This window comes from Sebastes fasciatus, chromosome 24 (assembly GCF_043250625.1).
Source record: "Sebastes fasciatus isolate fSebFas1 chromosome 24, fSebFas1.pri, whole genome shotgun sequence".
NCBI lineage: Eukaryota > Metazoa > Chordata > Actinopteri > Perciformes > Sebastidae > Sebastes > Sebastes fasciatus.
Window position 1 is genome coordinate 11,337,344 of NC_133818.1, and position 21,386 is coordinate 11,358,729.

Below are 21,386 nucleotides of genomic sequence, written 5' to 3' on the forward strand. Positions count from 1 at the left end.
ATCTAGCGGTGAGGTGAGGAGTATGCAACCAACTGAAGCATCTCCAATTAGTTGGAGAGCTACTGTGGTCGACGCGAAAACGTGAAAGGCCCTCTTTAGAGCCATTTGTTGTAAGAGTAACGTAGGTCCTTTGGAGCAGAGCCAGTGCTTAGAGTGTGTGTGTGTGAGTGAGGGAGAGACAGACAGTCACAGGGGGGCGGAGGGGCTGTTGGAGAGCCCCACTGCCATGGGAAAAAACTGTCTCTATGGCGTGAGGTTTTGGTCCTGATGGACCTTATCCTCCTGCCAGATGGCAGAGTCTGGAAGAGATGGTGTCCGGGATGGGAGGGGTCAGCCACAATCTCTCCTGCCCTCCTCAAGGTCCTTGAAGTGTACAGCTCCTGGAGGGAGGGAAGGTTGCAGCCGATCGCCTTCTCTGCATCTGTGCAAATGTGACTCCACAAGCGTTCAAAACTCAAAGACTAGTCAATTTGAACTGATATCTGGTGCATGTAGTCTTTTACCATATGCTTAAAATCTCACAGTCCTTTATATAAAAATAAAATAAATATTTCAATATCAACTTAAAGTCTCTCCTCAGAGCTTATGAAGAACTGAACATATATGATGATGACCCCCTATTATTTATTTATGCATTTCTTCTTTGTTCCTTTAATTATTTTCTACCCCTCTTTTATTTTTATTATATTATTATTTTTTATAATTTAAGTTATCTTTCCTATACAATTGTGCCTTGTATGTTAGAAGTATTGTGTTTAGATTATAATGCCTTAATGTTTGTAAATGAATTATCTTCAATAAAAATAATAAAAAAATAAATAATGATAATAATAATTTCCTTACTTCCGGTTCGCCTCTGGCTAACACTGCCTACCTTGACCAAATGTTATTAATCCAAAAACCGCGAGACTTGCAGTTTCTCGCGATATCGCCACGAGTATAGATTCTCAGTTGTTTTCTTTCCATTTTCACTTGCCTCTTGAAAGTTTCATCAATTTTTCATATAAATATAAATATTTTATATGAGATTCCTATATCAGTCTGCACACTGTACATTGTACTCCAAACTCCATTCAAAATACTTTATATTCAAGCTATTTCATAAAATAAGATAAGATAAGATGAACCTGTATTAATCCCCAGGGGGAAATTCAGGTGTCAAAGCAGCAAAGCACAGATACAGAGGTACAGGTGTACAAAAAGATTATAAAACAATAAATAGATATACAGAATATACATAGTGAATGGACATAGTGAATTGACATAGCGTGTATCGTCCGTCAAATAAAAAAATGTAGTGTACAATAAATAGATGTAATATGTGCAGTCTATAAAATGGTATATGGGAGGTAGTGTAAAGTAAGTTTAAAGTTTAAAGTTCACCAGTGGTTAGGAGAGGTGATTGCAGGCAGTGCAGGCATGACCACCGTCAGGCGGGGGCAAAGGGTACAGCTGTCCCCGGGCCCAAGGCCAGGGGGGGCCCAAGGCCTGGGTTATGCAAAGGTCTATGGTTGACCCTTAAATGGGATCAAGAACAACACTTAACTTACTGACATATATCGCTGACAGTGCAAGTTAAATATATTTACATGATAAATAAATATACTGGTATCATAAAACACCTTTCAACTTATCATCTCATACCCCCTCTGGAAAGTGGCGAGGTCCGCGCACCGTACGGAGGAAATGCAGCAAGAGCGGTCCAATGAGGATCCTTCCACCCGCCGAGTTGAATCTTCCGGACAGACTGGGCGGCTGCCGACCGACCCCACCCGGAGAAATGTAGAAATATTATCAGTTCATTATGAAACTGTGGCGATGAGATATGACGTTACCTCCAGAGGGTCGGACTCATACACGGATTCAGATGTCCCAAATCATAAATATAAATATGATGTAACGGAACTTCCTGCTGTAGGCCCCTATATGATAAAATATGATGATAGTGAAGATGACAGAAGTTGAGTTGATTAACTAGATTCACATGATTTGAGTCAAGTGATTGACGTGTTTTGTTATTTCAGAGTTCTTTTTGCCATAGGTTTATTTTATAAATAGTTTAATTTAAAATCAATACATTGGCTAGATACGACCTGGGATATCTTTGTACAGTGAGTATTTTTGTGTCATCTATCTTTGTACAGTGAATATCTTTGTGTCATCTATCTTTGTACAGTGAACATCTTTGTGTCATATGTATTTGTACAGTGATATACAATATATTTTTAAATGAACTCAGACTTTGATTCTCACAAATCATCGTTTTGGTCACATGAGGTTGGCACGGGTTACCATGGTTACATGTCTCCGACCGACAAGGAGGCTCTCAGGAAGTGACGACGTGAAATACTGCTCAGTGCCTCCGAAAAGATACAAAACTACTGTTTATTCACACAAAAGTATATGTTGAACAATAGTACACATATTGTAGTGCATATGTGATTTCAGACGAAGCCTGTGTGAATGACATCAGCTGACAGGAAGTAAACATGGACCCAAACTGTTGCCTAGCAACGCAATTCTTTTGAAATTCCGTTGAATTGCGAGCGTTTCAGACGGAGGGAAAATACAGGCATATTCAGGCAGACAGTATGAAGAAAATATACAGTTTTTTTTAACATTACAGCATGTTAACATGTTCTAGTAGAGACATAAAACAGAATTATGAACCTGAAAATGAGCATGATATGGGTCCTTTAAGTTGCTGTTATTTGTTCCCTTATATTCCATTGTTGTTTTGCTGGTTGGTGCATGCTGGCTGCCTCAGTCATTTGTAAAAACTGCATGCATTTTGACTCATTTTATTCTGAAAGTTTTACGTGATTTTTCATAAAGGACACTGAAAGACGGTTGCAGCCTCCATTCTTGGCCCTGAAGTAAACCACGTCAGTGTGTGTGTTTCTTTTTTAACTCATTGCTCTCGTCATAGATTTTTAACAAATATTGAATGTGTCATGTGGGGGATCTTTTTAACCTCACACTCCTCAGCCCTTTATAGCATGCAAACAGCTATCTATAGCTCAGCACAGTGCAATTTATGAATGGGAACTCCCTGTTCATGTCAGGATCTCTCTCCACATGTCAACTGGTTGCGGCGTGGGTTTGGAGAAAGGCTTCCCACTTGTGGTGGAAATGAATAACAACAGTTTCCACAGTGTTGCTTTGCTTTGCCCTCAGTGTTGTGTTTGATATATTCTCAGAACCAGTTCAAAGAATACGTGACACATGTTGTTTTTGCAATTATACGTGTTTGGCATGGGGCTATTGCACCGCTGAACAGTATCATCTCTGTAAATAATATGCACAGCAGATGGAAGATGCAACTTGATAGTATCGACAGCCTGTAAACACATGGAGAGAGGGGGTGATGTCATGCAACAAAAGGCTTCAAGCAGGAATTGAACTGCGAACTTGATCACCTCTTCGCTTTCTATTATTTCCTTAACATCATTGTTTTCCCATGAATTCATAAGAAGTGCATATTAAAGGGGAACTCCACCAGCTTTAATCGGTCGAGCAGGCTAACAAGTGGAAGTTGTGCTGGTGTTTTTTCCTGATGCACAACTCACACTGTTTGCCAAGATGTTTTTTGATGCCAAAAACTGTTTTACCATATTGGTTGGGGGTCGGTGGTCCACCAATATTAAACATTCTATGAATGCATGTCGTAGGTTTTAAACTGCGACCCACAAACACATATATGTGTTTTCTGTGGTTCATCGTCAGCTCCGACTGGGTCGCTAATTTTATACTCTCTCCCAACCTCACACACACACACAGGAAGTGAATTCAGTGGTCAAATTGTAGCTGCTGTTGAAGAGCATGGTTAGTATTTATGCAGCTCATCATTCTCTACATCCTGTATGGTTGCTTGCCTGTGCAGGTTTGATATTTTGGCACAGTACGGGGACGTGCCTTTGGAAATTCAACGTTGTAATACAATATTGGGGTCACTCCAGAATTGGAGGACAATTTAGGCATTTAATTTATCATTTTCTGTTATGTATTTAAGAAAAACAGCTAATAAACCATCAAATAATTTGATTTCTGCAGCTCAGGCATCAAAGGTGCACTTTTCATGAGATGTTTTATTTGTTGTGTGCTATCCCTGTTACCAATACTCTACTGAACCTGAAAAGTATATTTTAGATTAATATTGTTTAATAAATCCTTTACAATCAAGTAAAAATAAGTCACATTCACATTGAATACTCATTTAATTCAAAGTATTGATCATTCAAAAGTGGAATGCAATGTTACTGTCGAGGTTATGGACAAACTCAGATATATGAAGAAAGAAAGACAACTTTGAAATATTTTTTTCTTATTCTGATAATATGAGTTGGTTAGAGTGACACACATCATCAAGGCTGAAGAGATTGGAAAAATATGAATAATAGAAGAGAGGATTTACCCATGGTATTAGCACATGGCTCGATGATGTCATTTCCTGTGTGTCATGTGACTCACTGTTTTTTCTCTTCCTGTGCCAGACTAAATAGGTTTCGGTACACAACTTCAGTGCATAATTACTGTTATTTAAAACATCTTAATGATTAAACACATTGTCTTAACAACTAGAAGAGACATATATCAACAAAATCATACCAAAAAAAGTAGATTTAAAACTTATTTTAACTGTACGAATTGACACGCAATTTGGTCATCAAGAAGGTGGGACAAGAGAAAAATGCTTGAGATAGCTATTTTTCTCAGGAAAAGTACAAAACAAGTGCGCGTTTTAGTATTTTGTGCATGGATTATTTGAAATTTCATGGGTGGGACAGAATGTCCCATTGTCAAACTGCGGTTGTGCAACTTGTTTATGTGGTGCCAGTCTTTGGGGGGTTTGGAGACACAATGCAGCTTACACAGTTCCATAAAAAATTCTCAAATTAATGAACTCCCTCAGGACTGTCTATTCGCTGACATCCAAAAGCACCACGTCAGTATGAGGGTCCTGATATTGTGAATGTATGCCAGTGTTAATGATGTTAGTAACAAAATGTTGGCACACTGTTTCAGCTTCTACAAACTTTGTGCTCTGATTTTACATACTTTTGCACATCATATTTTCCAAATATATTATATATTAACTTACTTTCTCATTACTTATTCGTAAAAAACTGCTTCCATTACTTTGGCACCTGTATTCACTTTTCCTATCACTTTCTTCAGCAGCCTGTATTGAGGATTATGAACTTGAAGACACCAGAAGAAAGAAAAGAAAAAAAAACAGTGCGGTGTGTCTACCCAGTAACTTTCCACTTCCAGTCTGTAACTTTCCACTGCGGCAGAGTCTGTTTTTAATGTCATCTTAACTCTCTGACGAGGCATGTTTGCTTGTTATGTCTTTTTACTGGAGGATAAGACGTGTGCTTCGCATACCACATACCACGTATAACCTGCTGGGTCATTATACGTCCCTGCCCTCAGGCAGAAGTTCTACTTTCACATTTAGTTGTTTTACAGTTTATATGTACATTTCCAGGGAATAACTACATACATGCAGCTATACTATGGGAAATAATAATAAGTAAATAAATAATAAGGCCTATCAGAATTAAGCAATCTCTACGGTAATAAAGAATACCTGACTGACATTTTTATGTTTTCTGATGTATGAGTCGTGTTCCCCCAATGCTGCCTCGTCCTTTTGTAAATAGCTGAAGCCCCAGAGGGCATGACGCTTCCCTGAAAGACAAACAGATAAGACGGCATCGATAACGATCCGACATTTGCATTTTGGAAAAGTTTAACAAAAGAAAAGTCAGCATTACAAACTGGGGGCATAATGGTCCCAATGATAATGCTAACATGTGGATGTTTGGCAGGTATAAAATCAACCATTTTCACCATTTTAGTTTTGCGTGTGAGCATGCAAGCACTTGCGTTTAATACCAGAACTAAAGGCTGCTTTGTGTGGCGGTATCGAACGCCGACGGCCATGACAAAGTGTCGGTGGGAATGAGAACGGGCTGCTGGGAAGGGCCAACGTCTGTGCCAAAATGTGTTCCAATCCATTTTGTAGATGTTGAGAAATTTCAGCATGAATCAGCCTACGGAACAGGGTGGGTGTGTTTATACAGTGTGTAATTGAGAACAGCCATTGTCTGTAGACCAGAGCAACTGGTTTGATGTTCTCTTTCGATTAAGAGATAGCCGAGAGATAGCCGAGTGTATCAAGTTCAGTCCCATGCAAGAATAGGCTAGCAAGAGCATATTTTTAATATCATGACATCCTCAAAAATGACTTTTCGTAGCCAAGTTATTCCACAATGCACCTGTACAAGCACGTTACAGCCAATGAAACTTTATCAAAATCCTCACAATAGCCACATTGAGAAATACCACTTTGAACTGAATCAGTTTGTCTTTCATAGAATAAACTTCATTCAGTGTTAAACAATATTCACTGGATCCATCCAGGAGAGAGCGAGGAACTCATCCCAAGCCCTCTCCTTCACATTGGAAATCAGGCTCAACATCAGTTCTTACAAATTTACACAATAATACCGTAATTCCCAATTACGTTTATAAAAAAAACATTGAGTATATATAGTATGTATCATGTTATAATAACATGGCCTTACTCTACTACCCTTTCAATATAAAAGACGGAGAAGAAAAAGCAAAACATAATGGGATCATTTATACATTTCCATTAATGACCCATTCTCCTGAAAACTCTAAAACAGGCGTTACACAATGGTGTTATATACCGCCTAGTGTATGTACACATCCCACACAGCAAATGGAGATACGACAGGTGACGTTGTGTAGTACAAAATATAAAAAAAAAAATCGGGGAATCCCGATAGTCCCCTATAAAAAGAGGGATACTTTATTTCCTTCAGTGGAAGTTATGGTACAGTGAAATTGATCAAAAGACTATCAACAGTACTTAAAGACATCGTCATAAAAAGTGCCCCCTAAAAGGGGTTAGTATGCTTCAAACCAAGTGCTTTTTTTTCGGCGTCTGGATCTATCAACTTTTGTAACTTTCACAAAGTAGCCAAGTTTCTATCCACATGTATTCCACGGCTTTGTTGAATACTTGATTCTGATTGGTTAATCAAAGCGATCTATTATTTATTTATAACAGACCGTTGCTATGGACACAGTTCTGATGTGGATCATTCCTGTGTCAAATTATTGATTTCTTAAGTAAGTAGCGGTGCAATGAGCGCGATAATGTACAGCTAGCCGGTCATTATTGTGAAATAAACCCCTTCAGGGCGATATGCTTTGTGTCCGGGTGCCACATCGCCCTGTCAGGGTTTATTTCACAGCAATGACCGGCTCGCTGTACATTATCCCTTACGCTGCGCAGTTTTCAAGAAAAATTTTATGAAGAAAATGTGAATTAATGTGCTTTAATCTAAGGAAGCGAAAACAATATTTTGTTTTCTCATGATAACAAGTTAATTATTTTGTTATGTCAAGATAAAAAAGCTTGCTTTCTCGAGACAACAAAAAAAAAAAGTCTAAATCATGTCCGTTTAGGGCTTCCGTATAAATAAACTGATGTGCAAATATCACAAGTCGACACACGTACGAATTAGTTTGTTTGAAGCATACTGAACCCCTAACAGTTATCACCATATATAGAAATTTATAGTGTAGAAAATACATTTTATATCATACAACAAAGTACCAATTCGTTCTATTAGAAAAACAAACCTCCGCAGTTTCCCTGTTCACCGTGCTCTTTTTTAATTAAGAGAAAGTAGCTTACCTGCAGACCATTCCTGCTTGTAGTTTGTGGACGGACGTGTCCAACTGCTTGGAATTAAACGAGCCTATACGGAGAAATAGATATAGAGAAAGATCCCAACGGAGCAAATCGTCACAAGCGCTGTGTTCAGGAGGATTCTGGCTCGTCGAGGTTCGTGGAGAAGCTCGTCCACGATCTTCTCCTGCTGCTGGACTGTGATGACCTGAGCTTCGGACGGCTTCCCCCGGAAGCCACAGAAACACTCTAAAGCCTTCATACACCTCCCACCCTCTACTCCTCCTCCTCCAAGGAAGCCTTCCTCTTCCTCTTCTACCATTTTAGGATCAGCAATCGGGTGTGATTCTTTGTCACTGGTTGGGATAGCACTACCATTGTCTGACTGCTCTTGACACTTTTCTTTACCGAGCAAACTGTTTCCATTCAGGATCGCGTGGTTTAGAGGCTTCAAAGCATTGATCTCTTCTCCAGCTTTCTCTTTTTCCTGCTCTTTTAGTCTCTTTCTCTCGTTTAACCCCCACAGAGTCGTGGTTCTGATTTGTTCTTTTGTGGGCGGAGGAGTGCAGAGGCTCACGACCACAGTCACCAAAGCCGACACCCAAAACAAGACGGCCGCCACATACATGAAATGAACATCTTTGATGAAAGACGGCCGCTCGTCAGGCTGGTCGCAGCGGGGCTCGCGGTAAACGAGCGCCAAAATCAGACGCGTCGCTCCGAGGACGAACCCCACCACCCCGCCCCAGAAGGCGCCCGTCTCGTTGCAGCGACGCCACAGGACGCCGAGCAAGAAGAGAGCAGCTATGGGTGGAGTCAGGTAATCTGTTACTTCTTGGATGTAATAGAACATCTGGCCGCCCTGCATCTCGATGATGACCGGCACCCACGCGATGCTGACGATCACCATGAAGACCACGAACAACCTGCCGACTATCACCAGCTCCCTGGACGACACCTGCTTCCGAAACATCTTGTAAATGTCCAACGTGAATATGGTGCTCGCGGAGTTGAAGATGGAGTCCAAGTCGCTCATCAGAGCCGCGATCATGACGGCCATCATCAGGCCGCGGAGACCGACGGGCATCACCGCCATGACGAGCCGCGGGTAAGCCACGTTGCTACAGCCGGACGCAGAACCGCACACTTCCACGCAGTGCTCCGGGCTGATGCACGCCAACTCATCAGCGAAGAAGATCCTGGAAATCATCCCTGGAAATCATGACGATAAACAAATCCGTTATTTAGTGAGCTCACAGTCATGATTTTAGGGTGTACTCAAAAAGCAATGAATGATTCTACCTGGGATGACGATGATAAACATGGGGAGGATTTTCAGAGAGCCAGCCATGATAGTAGAACCTTTGGCGTGGGCGATGTTCTTCGCCGCCAGAACCCGCTGTACAATCACTTGATCTGCACACCAGTACCTGGAACACACAGAGAGGAACCGTAGAGTTAACAAGTAGTCCTCTACAAAGTTTCAAGTAGCATTATAGACGAATTTGGCGACCGCTGGACAACTTCTAGACCGGACAACGCCGTGGTAGCGACCTGTCAATCACAAGGTAGCCACGCCCTAAAGCACCCCCTGCTTTATGGTCTGTTTGACTCTAAATGGGACCATAATTTACTAAATGTATCCGCGAGACTTAACGTTGTTAGCTATTGTTACCTAAGCAGTGTTAACTGACATTACTTGTTTCAGCATGTTGAGCCTTGGTTATACTTTCCACAAGGTTAGTCGCACAGACATGAGCTGACATGGCATCGCGATGAGGAAACATTTGAATCTTTTATTCTCCGTGCAGCAAACCAGCATCCTCAAAGCTCCTCAAGGTTCTCCATTTTCTTCGTTCATCCGCGTCCGCGTAGTTAGAAAAATTTGGATGTGCACGGACAGGTGAAAACCTGCCACACGGAACCCCCGGCGAAGGGCCGTGTCTGATGGCGTGACGTCACTTTGGCTACTTGCGTCCCTCGTAGATGCAGCAATCATAAATCACACTTCAGGCTAGGCAGCTGAGAACTGCTTAGGTTCTTCCCAAACTCCTACACATCGTTGTCAAAAGTAACGTTACATAGAAAGTAAAAGTAGAAATTCGTACACTTCTTAGCAGCTTGCATTCTAACATGCAGGTATTGTCGGGAGACGCCGCCACCACCGCAGTAATTGCGACTTCGTTACTCCCAGTACTTCCTTGGATTCGTCTATAGCAAGGACACTGGTGGGTTCAGATTCTTTTGGACGCACACAAACGTATATGAGCACTACATGGAACCAGTTAGGAAGTCAAAGTACCAAATCGAGGCAGGAGTCTGGCCCAGTAAGAAACCGGGCCAAGGCAGGTCTGGATCCCTCGGGCCTCGAAGCATCTTCAGAGCATCTGGCTTCGGGTGGAGGTGGCAGGACTCAGAATACGTCAGGTTGGGTGAAGACAGCAAGATGGCGGTGATGTTTGGAGAAGCCTGCATGTACTTGGTCCACACCCCTTAAAATGACATGGCAGGACATGGTTTAGCACAGTATGCAGATCAAATTGCGGTTTAATGGATTAATGGTTCATGCATAAAGGAGACCGATAAAGACCTTCAAATCCTCCCACTTTGTAGAGGCTGATGCCCGAGAGGCAGAGTGCTCCGGCGATCATGAGGAACGCCTGGACCGTATCCGTGTAGATGACGGTGACCAGACCTCCAGTGATTGTCAGCAAAGCTGTCATGGCGATGAGGAGGATGATTGACAAATACATATTCCACCCTAAGGACTCCTGAATGAACAAGGCCCCGGAGTAGAGATCCACGGACAGCTTGGTGAAGATGTACAGGATGAGAGATAACGCTGCAAAGTACACTTTCAGTCGGTTCCCGCCGAACCGCTTGGACAGGTACTCCGGCATGGTGTAGACTCCGGAGTGGATATACACCGGGATGAATATCCAGCCCAACAACTGGAGCAACAAGAGAGCATTTAACTCCCAGGCGGCCACGCTGAGCCCGCTAGCAGCACCTGATCCAGCTAGTCCAATGAAATGCTCGCTTCCTATGTTGCTGACGAATAGAGACGCTCCCACGGCCGCCCAATTCATGGAGCGACCGGCGAGGAAGTAGCCGCTCACTGTGTTCTTATTGGCTTTCCTCATGGCGAAGAAACCGATCGCCAGCACCAGGATGAAGTAGACTGCTACGACGGAGATGTCTGCCGCTTCCATAGTGGCGGTCATGTTTGAGCACTTTTGTGCTGCGTTTATTGGAGATAACTTTGCACTTTATATCTAGTTATGACCCTAGATATAAAACACAAGTGCAGATACACTGGAACTACTAATTTAAGTCCAGTTTTAATCTGATTTTAGAGTGTCAAACAGTCATATATCATCATATATATCCGAGATAAATGTTCCTCTGTAGTTAACCTCAGCTTTGGGAATCAATGCAGGTTGCAGCTTGCTGAATGGCGGTGCATTGTCATCTGGATCCTGCAAAAAACACAAATGTACAAACAAAATTATTCAAATATTCAACAAATATCCATTAAGGCTTATACAGTTAGGTACACAGAGGAAACGTCTTGATTAATGCAACCCCCTGGTTATGTCAAGACCCCTGCAAGCTGTGTAAACACAGAAAACATGTTTCTTTTCTTTCCCGTCTTGTCTTTTCCGATGCACCTGCACAGTGGAGCCTTTCATAAATCCCATGTTTCCTCATCTCTCCGTGGCCTTTTCAGAGGGTGGAGGAGATATGGGAATGACAAACAGCTGTCTGTGCAGAGTCTAAGAGAAGCGGAGCAGTCAGCGGTTAACCCTTTCTGCAAAGGCTGTCCTTTAAGAGTGACAGGGCAGCTTTGATGTCACCACGAAGGGGAACAGATAATATAAGAGCCCCACAGCTCAGAGCAGTGGTATCATTCAGACTGACTCCTCCAGTGTACAGACTGGGCTGGTTTGACCACTGATTAGTATCAAATCAAGTCAAGTCTTCATAAGCAAATTGCAAATGCCAAACGAATGCTTGTAATCGGGTCCGATTCCCCATAAAATCAGACAAAACAATTTACGGCACGTAGGTTCAGCTCAGACTCCTTCAGCTCAGACTCCAGCGGGGCCTCCGGCAGCAAGCGGTCCACCACAGACAGACTCTGGCTTCGCTGCCGCCGTCGACCTGAAGTCGAATTTTCAAAATACAAGCTTGTGTACTGGTATTTGTCAAAGTCACATCTCAGCTGCTCTCTAGTAATAACTGGCTGTATTTTCTGTTAGCAATGCTATCACTAGCCTTGAAACTGTACCGTAGTATGGTGGTCTTGCATCAGGGCTGGTGTTTGTGTTTGTTGCTGGCAGGGTCGGCGCCAGAGTGTTAGGGGCGGACGGGCAACCGGGCTTTATGAAGTGTATATTTAACATTACCATGTTTCATGAAAGTAATAAACTGACAGAGAGGTACTGGAGGCTACAGATATAACACCGAAGTAGTGAAATGAGGAGGTACTGGAGGCTACAGATATAACACCGAAGTAGTGAAATGAGGAGGTACTGGAGGCTACAGATATAACACCTAAGTAGTGAAATGAGGAGGTACTGGAGGCTACAGATATAACACCTAAGTAGTGAAATGAGGAGGTACTGGAGGCTACAGATGTAACTCCTCAGTAGTGAAATGAGGAGGTACTGGAGGCTACAGATATAACTCCTCAGTAGTGAAATGAGGAGGTACTGGAGGCTACAGATGTAACTCCTCAGTAGTGAAATGAGGAGGTACTGGAGGCTACAGATATAACTCCTCAGTAGTGAAATGAGGAGGTACTGGAGGCTACAGACATAAGTCCTCAGGCAGGCCCTGCGTCTTGCTCGTGCCAGGGTCAAAATGCGCACACAGACAGGTGCCGAGATCCAGTAAACAGGGAGTTAAACAACACATTAATCTAACAGTCTGACTGATTTCTTCATAACTATAATATAATTAATATAATTGTAATATAAGTGGATCAAAACAAGGCTTCTTACTGATTGTACTATTGTAGTGACGGCTCATATTTCCCATAGTTTCCCCAGTTGTCTCTTTTTGCTGTGTGTTCGTGAAGACAGCTGGGGTTGACTGTATGAATGCGTACAAGTCTTTGGAAAATCACTCCACACAGGCTTTATTTTAGCTCTGCGCTGGCAGCATGAAAATGTTGAACTAGTGTAAACGGTTGCCATGTGCAGGGTTTTAACCCTGATGCTACTTGCAGTAAAGTCAATATTGATTTAAAAAAAATGTGTATTTCTATGTTAGACTTCTGGAGGCGAATGATGGGTAAATAGTGGTTTTGTCCTTGTCAAGTTTCAACAAGGCAACTGAGGCCATTCCCCCCTTGTAGAGTCTCTGTCAAACAAGATTTGCACCGGCAGGGAGTTTTCATAGCCGTTTATAGTCATAACCTACAGCTTTTTACATGACACCTCACTTCATTGAACAAAGGGATTCACTGCTGCTCTCTCAACAATATGGCTTCAATTCAAACTATGAAATTTGCATACATTTTTATCGCATGTTTGTACACGTTTTGTCTACTGAGGGAATCTAACACTTTTCCACCTGCCAATTAGACTTCTGCTCAGGTTCGAGTTCAGAGGAGATACGTTGGAAAGGCACAAGGTCACCAAACTAAAAATTATGAAGATGAACTTCTGATAAGGCATCTAAATATGCAAATAAATGAAGACACATATGTGGATGGACCACGTAGGGTTTAAAAGTTTGATATTTCTTACATTCCTCTAGTTTTTATACAAAATATGGTAAAATATATGCAGTTTTAATTTCTATTATTTATCTATTTTTATTGTAATACTTCAAAAGGGAAATTTTTTGGAACTGAAAGTATAATAAATAAAAATAAATAGTAATAAAAGTTTGATATTTCTTATATTCCTGTAGTTTTTATACAAAACATGGTAAAATATATGCTGTTTTAATTTCTATTATTTATCTAATATTATTGTAATACTTCAAAAGGGACATTTTGCAGTACTGAAAGTATTAATGATTATTTATATTATTATTATTTATCTAAAATTACTGTAATAAGGGACCCTTTTTGGAACTAATTGATATTATAATGAACAGTTTCCTATAATATTAAAAAGTGTTTGCTGGCTTTACATTGTTATCACTAATTTGGAATTATCTATCATACAGTGTATGCATTTTCATTGCATTTTTTCCAGCCTCATGATATTCTTACAATATTCCTTTATCAGTGACATTCATGTTCCTTTCTGTGTGACCACAATATTCAAATGACATGTTAATATCTGTGGGCATTAGCAGTGACAAGAGTTACACAAACATGCACAGACACAACTTTAAATTCAATTAATCAATTACAGCACGTGACGCCCGTTTGAAGGTCTATGGTGATGTTTAATAGGATTTAATCTCAGGTGAGACTCACCTGGTGGGCGCGTGGTTCTCCTCCGTGTCTCTCCCAGTTTGTCTGCTGTGGAAAGTTTCGGCTGTCGGACTGGTTATTGGAGAACCAATAGGTCCCTCTGTGAAGCGGAGCTGGAGCCTCCTCCCACTGCAGGAAAACACGATGCTCACACTCTGAGGGGGAGTGGTGTCCAGAAGGTAACCCGCAAATTGCGAATCTTGCAAAAGTCGACCTATCCTACCTGAACTAGTCCAGATCAATACCTAACCTTGGTTCAAGGTCATATGTCATAAGTTTAAGAGAAAAAAATCAATATTATGAGAATAAAGTCATAAGTTTAAGAGAAAAAAAGTCGTAATATTATGAAAATAAGGGTCACTAACTTTCTCATTTTACAGCTAAACAGTACACTACAAGATGTTTCTGAAAACATTTGAGGAGAGAAATAGGCATTAACGTAACATAATATTGACTCATATTTGATCAGCGCTGCCTAGTTTGACCATTTGATCGGAATTCGCGAGTGATTGACAGCCGGCTCTCATAGACGGAAACTGGACAGCAGACCTCAGATCAGCTCTGACTGCTTGTTGTCCTCCGGTCTGTGAAATCTTACAGATGCCGTTAGGAGCACCGGAGATTTCATATTACCTGTCTCATGCACAACTGTCAGGATATAGTGACCGTTTTATAAAAATAACTTTTTAAAGTTATATTTGCTCCATATCTACCCACTGCAGCTTTAAGTGCAAACGATGTTATAGAGCTTCAAAGTAAACCGACATACTTTTTTCAGACACATATTATAAACAATAAAGAAATCTAAAAGCAGTCTTCATCACCACTTCCTAATAAAAAGTCTTCTGTTATTCTTCAATGTGTTTTTGTTTCACTCTATTAGTTTGAGCACATGGATTGATGAGTAAACCAAAAAGGTCACACTGACATTTTCCCCAATTAGGATAAACACCGTGCAGCTTGTTGGACCTGACATGCATCCGGTACACAGACACATATTTACACACATACAAAGGCACAGCTACTTATAAACCAGAGTCATGAGAACGTGGACGCTGCCTGACTCTGCACTGTGTGTGTGCGCCTGCATGTGTATTGTTTTTGTTATTTAAATGTGTGTATGCAACTTTAATTTAAGCTTGCATGACTTTTTCTTTTTTTCTTTTATTTAATTTATTTAAATTTTGATATTTTTTATATTCCTGTAGTTTGAATGCAAAATATGGTAAAATATATGCGTTTTTAATTTCTATTATTTATCTATTATTACTGTAATACTTCAAAAGGGACATTTTGTGGTACTGAAAGTATAATAAATAAAAATAAATACTAATAAAAGTTTGATATTTCTTTTATTCCTGTAGTTTGAATGCAAAATATGGTAAAATATATGCGGTTTTAATTTCTATTATTTATCTATTATTACTGTAATACTTCAAAAGGGACATTTTGTGGTACTGAAAGTATTAATAATTATTAAGGCACATGTTACTTATAAAACATGTTACTTAAAAAAGCATGCAAATGATTTTATTTGCAGGTTTAATTTTTAGTGTGTTGACCGAGAACACCTTATTACCCATTACCATGAACGGGGTGACCTTACCATGACAGCAAAATCCTACTTTCTGCACACACACCATGATTTTGCACTTTTCATAAACTATAAGCCATAAACTGTGTGGAAGTGAGTTGGAGAGCTTGTGACAGATCACAACCTGAGGGTGAAGTTACAGTGGACTGGCTTACATCAGGAACATTATTGATTTGCATGCATGTGTTTATATTATCACATATTCATCACAGCACATCACCTGCTTTTTGTCTATTTCTAGAGGCACGTCAGTAAAAACTTCTCGATGCTCTCTAGCTCTTTTAGTCTCAGGTGATTTATTTAGTTAAATGTTTCATCCATGCCTTGAGCGTATATTTGATGCCAAACAATAAACCCTGTATCTTACAGCAGCCTACATTGCTGCTGTTGCTCTATCCAACCAGTAGATGGTGCTAATGTGCAGCAAACTAAGCAGCAGCATGGAAGCAAAGGTACAGCATTTGGAAGCAAGTTCCATCACTCACCATGTCTTTGAAGTCGACTGTCCTTCTTTCTTTTGGCTCAGGCAGTCCTGACTGTGTTATGTGTATTGTTTGTACCTTTGCTGTATTTGGAGAAGCCAAAGACAAATTTCTACTGAGGTGAACTAAGTAACCAACCAACCAACCACCTATCTATCTATCTATCTATCTATCTATCTATCTATCTATCTATCTACCTACATACCTATGTACATACCTACCTACCTACATGAATGTCAAACTGAGCTCTACACGTGTATTACCCTGCACCGCACCACATCCCTTTCATCAAGAGACATATTTCCCCAACAAAGACAATGTGGGTCCTCCTCGCTCCTCACTGTTATAACAGCATGACGTAATACTGACGGATTCCACTCAGGCAGAGACACTGGAGGATGAGTTGAGGCGTGTTTTTGGCTTATTGATAATGTTGTCTTAAAAGGACCATTCTGCATGTTTAAAGGGGCACTGTGTAGGATTTGGCGGCATCTAGTGGTGAAGTTGTAGATTGCAAAAAACAAACAACGCAAAAACATAAAAACGGGAATGTGTTTGGTTTGTCCGTTCTAGGCTACTGTAGAAACATGGTGGACTCCGTGAAAAAGACCCGCTCTCTATGTAGATATAAACGGCTCATTCTAAGATAACGAAAACACAACAATTCTTATTTTCAGGTGATTATACACTAAAGAAAAATTGTTATTAATATTATATTCCATTTCTGCAAATAGATCCACCAAAATGTTACACACTGGACCTTTAGGCTCCTCTCACTACAAATCATTTATACATATTTATATATATTAATAATAATAATAATAAATTTTATTTAGTGGTGCCTTTCAGGACACCCTGGGCACCCTTAGGGATTACACGTATTAGAGGAAATAAAACGTTACGTTTAAGTTTTTTTTAAGAGTTTTTTATTTAATTTAATTTTTTCAGTTTTTAAGTTTAAGTTTAAGTTTTGAGTTTAAGTTTTTTTTAAAGTGATACATTAGTAAAACAGATATTAATCTCAATGAGACTGCCTGACAAAAAAAAGATTAAATAAATAATAATAATAATAACAATAATAATAATGTTTAATTAATGTTGACATTTTTTTATATCTTTAAATATAAACTACTGTCAGCCAACTACTTTTGACATTTTTAAACTTTTGATTAAAGTGATTTCTACCAATATTTAATTTATATTTTTTTTTGTCTTGTTTTAAATATTTTATTGCATTTATTTATCCCATTTTCTCTTTTTTATTATTTCTCTTTAATCATTTGTTTTTCTGTCTCCAATTGCTTTACTGTTTATATCTGAACTGTCTTATCAGTCACCCGTAAAACACTTTGAATTGTTTTTTTAATGCACTTTGTTTATTGCTTTTTCATACACAAAATGAAAATAATGTTAAAGCGCTTGTGAGTCACCCTTCAGGTCAAAACAAAAAATAACAAGTAGCTAAGATAAAATGGGGTCTCATCTCTGCGTAGGCAAATAAAGGCTCCCACATCTTTTTTTTAATTCTTATAAGAAGAGCCTTTAGCACTTTGAATTGTAATAACAATTGGAGAATCTACATCAAGGAGTGTTGAAGCTGTTTTGATCTTACAAAGACGCTTTAATTTGCTTTTAACTTGAATTTGTCGTCATGTGCAGTACAGTTTATTACTATTTATTGTGGAAGAAAAGTGCTGTTTAAAGACTTAAACTGTGGATGGCGCCACTCTTCCACTGGACAAACAGCACCACCGGCTCTCTGCTATGTACTAAACTGATTACATACTGTATATACAACTACTGTCCTCTAGTACTGTAGATTATTTTGTTGTTTAATGTGGGATGCATTGGATTATATGATCAGATTTAATGTCATTTCTTCCTGCATCCCAGCTCTAAAATGTTTTCCTGCTCTCCCACCTCCCTTCAAACTTGAAATCTCTCTTCACAAAGACTCTTTTCTTCACCCATCAAATATTAATAGACCATTTTTGTGGTGAAATACTGACTTGAAAATTTCAAGACCCCACACTGTCAATCACGTACACACACACAAACGGGTATCCCTACTGAGGGAAGCCAAAACATCAGATAAAAGGCAGTTTTTACAGACTATATTTAATCTCCTTCCCTCAGCATGCCCGCCAGTCTACCACACTGCTGCACTCAGCTGATTGACAGACACAGACAAACAGCTAAACACGACTCTCTGGCTTTAAAACAGGCTGAAGAGTTTACGGAGCAGAGTGAACGGTATCAGTAGATCAGCTGCCACCGTGTGTGAGGAGAGTTAAACTGGCTCTGTTGGGACGGAGTTTCATCTGCTACTCAGATGATGAAGAAGCCACTGATTTGTCTCACAATGATTTTACAGTGTACATCTGTATGAATGTATAGAACGGGACGAGGTCAACGGGGCCACTAGGACAGATGTGGAGAGACGGGGATCTCTCTGCAGCACAGAGACAGAGAAGAAGGAGGAGGAGGAGCAGGAGGAGGAAGAGGATAAGGAGGAGGAGAAGGAGGAGGACGAGGAAGACGAGGAGAAGGAGGGAAGGATGAGGAGGAAAAGGAGGAGAATGAAGATGAGGAGAAGGAGGAAATGAAGGAGGAGGAGGATAAGGAGGACAAGAAGGAGGATCAGGAGGAGGAAAAGGAGGAGAAAGAAGATAAGGAGGAGAAGGAGGAGAAGAAGAAGGAGGAAACGAAGGAGGGAGAGGATAAGGAGGACAAGGAGGAGGAAAAGGAGGAGAAATATGAGAACGAGAAGGAGGAGATAAAAGAGGAGAAGGAGGATGAAGAGGAGAAGGTGGAGAAGGAAGAAATCAGGAGGAGAAGAAGGAGGAAAGGAGGAGGAGAGGGAAGATAATAAGGAGGAGAAGGGGGAGGAAAGAAGAAGGAGAAGGAGGAGTAGGAAGATAAGGAGGAGAAGGAAGATAAGGAGGATGAGGAGTAGGAGGATAAGGAGGAGTAGAAGGAGGAGTAGGAAGATGAGGAAGAGAAGGATGAGATGGAAGATAAGGAGGATGAGGAGGAGTAGAAGGAGGAGTAGGAGGAGTAGGAGGAGTAGGAAGATAAGGAAGAGAAGGAGAAGTATAGGAGGAGTAGGAAGATAAGAAAGATAAGGAGGAGGAGAACGAGGAGAAGGAGGAGTAGGAAGATGAGAAGGAGAAAGAGGATGAGAAGGAGCCGAAGGAGGAGGAGGAGGAGGAAGGTAAGGAGGAGCCGAAGGAGGAGGAGGCCGTTATTCTTCTAACACAAACAGAGCTGCAGCTCTGAGAGTTGCTGGCGATGGCAGATGGTGGAAGGAAGGAAAGGCAGATGGAAAAATCACTTCCAACATGTTTATCATCGTCAAGAAGCGTCGTGCTCAGTGTGTGTGTGTGTGTGTGTGTGCGTGTGCGTGTGTGAGGATGATTCCCCCGGGGTTAATGAAAAATGTGATTGAATTTTGAAAAACACCAGCACTAAAAGTCATGCTGGTGAGAGAGAAAGAGAGAGAGAGCTATACGTTGTGTTGATGATGTTTCTGATGTATTTTTTTGTCTCAGTAGAAATAAAGTTTTATAGTGAATCTCCACAGAGACATATGAGATGAGGGAAGTTGTTCACCTGGATATGAGAAGAGGTTTTCTGCTGTTTCAATGCCCAAAACTCATCCTGTTTGATTATTTGGATGTATTTTTTGTACATAGACGGATTTATTTAATATCAATATTAATATATAACCTCAACTAAAATACGAAGATGGACGTTTAAGTTTATGTTTAGGCAACTTGGTCCAACTTTGAGAAAGATTGTATAGTTCAACACTGAGAACGTCAATACTGACTCGAAGCAGGACACACAAGATAACCGCTGACATTTTAATGCATATGTACAGTCGGATGTTGCCACGGGCAATAAATGTATGTTCACAGCTGTTGCTATGGTGATATGCATGTGTGAGTGCGGAGAGGCGCCTGAGAAACTTGAGAAACACACATGACTTTGTGACCTCTGCAAACACACCCCTGACAGCATGAAGTCTGATGACTTCTCTCTGTGTGTGTGTGTGTGTGTGAGGTAGAAAGACTAGATTAGCTATAGAAAGTTATTTTCGTCAAAATTCATACTCCTACTCGGAGTCATAACTCGGTCAAATCTGCACACACAAACATGGTGCACGTGTTTTTAGAGTCAGTGTGACTTATACACTTCCTGATGATATCTTAGTCGTGAATAAACCTCCGTAAATCCACTTAGAAATGGAAAAAAAGACCCTCGTTATATGGTACAGTACAGAACTTGCCTGAGAAATATCACATTTTAAGTTGTCTTCAGTATAAAAGTGATCCAGTGCTAGTTGTTCGTACATTCATGGGTAAACTGCATTACAATGCCCGACTTTTAAACCCCTTCTCTACCTGAAATGCTCCAAAAAAGGACCGTTCTGGGACCAGCTGTTAGTGTTTAGGTCTTATCAACAAAGCAAATGAAGGTTCATACAGGGAAACCACTAATCTTCAGCTGTCTGGTCTCAGACAGAAACACTCAGAGGTTATCACATGTTTAAGGTCGTAGCAACCGTGATTCAGAATAAATATTTAGCTGCGCGTGGCTGAAGCTCGTCTCAGAGCTGTGAATAAAGATGATAGGGAGGTTCAGCTTAAAGGAAAACTCCAGTATATTACTTTTTTTTGTAATTTTGTTCGTCATTTGCATCAGTTATGACACTGTGCAGAGATCTGGGAGCACAATAATGAGTTCCAAGGCGTCAAATTTTTTAATTTTAGTGGGGTATTTATTATCATTATTAGTGATGATTTTATCTTTATTTAATTAATTAATTAATTAATTAAAATTTTAGTTTTATATATATATATATATGTATATACAGTATATATATATATGTATATATATATATATATGTTTTCAATTAATGTTTTGTTTTGATAATTTCCAAAGCATATCTATAAAACTCAATAAAATGTACGTATGTTATGTATGTTTAAAACCAATATACATTTTTCATATTTCTTTTTAATTTTTTGTTAAATACTTTTTTATTTATTTATTTAGTCATTTATTTATTGTATTTTATATAATGCCATATGTCATAATCAGGGAGAGTTCTTATATGTATGCATAGTGTGTTAAATG

The 21,386-nt window shown here is 40.1% G+C and overlaps 1 protein-coding gene across 3 annotated transcripts; it reads right to left on the bottom strand.

The window, feature by feature from the left end:
* Positions 1-2,366: 2,366 nt before the first annotated feature.
* LOC141762793 (sodium/myo-inositol cotransporter-like) lies at positions 2,367-14,375 on the bottom strand. 3 transcript variants are annotated; one of them, XR_012592901.1, is made up of 6 exons: positions 14,172-14,375; positions 10,323-11,211; positions 10,035-10,224; positions 9,035-9,162; positions 7,739-8,944; positions 2,367-5,694 (listed from the first exon to the last, which is right to left on the bottom strand). XR_012592901.1 is itself a non-coding variant. In XM_074626859.1 (5 exons), exons 2-5 carry the CDS (start codon positions 10,954-10,956, stop codon positions 7,803-7,805), a joined length of 2,094 nt encoding a protein of 697 aa, XP_074482960.1. In that variant the 5' UTR covers positions 10,957-11,211; positions 14,172-14,375; the 3' UTR covers positions 6,529-7,802. The 3 variants fall into 3 exon arrangements, 1 of the variants encoding a protein (XP_074482960.1); XR_012592902.1 differs by lacking the exon at positions 2,367-5,694 and adding an exon at positions 5,701-6,059; XM_074626859.1 differs by lacking the exon at positions 2,367-5,694 and having other exon boundaries at positions 6,529-8,944.
* Positions 14,376-21,386: the final 7,011 nt, after the last annotated feature.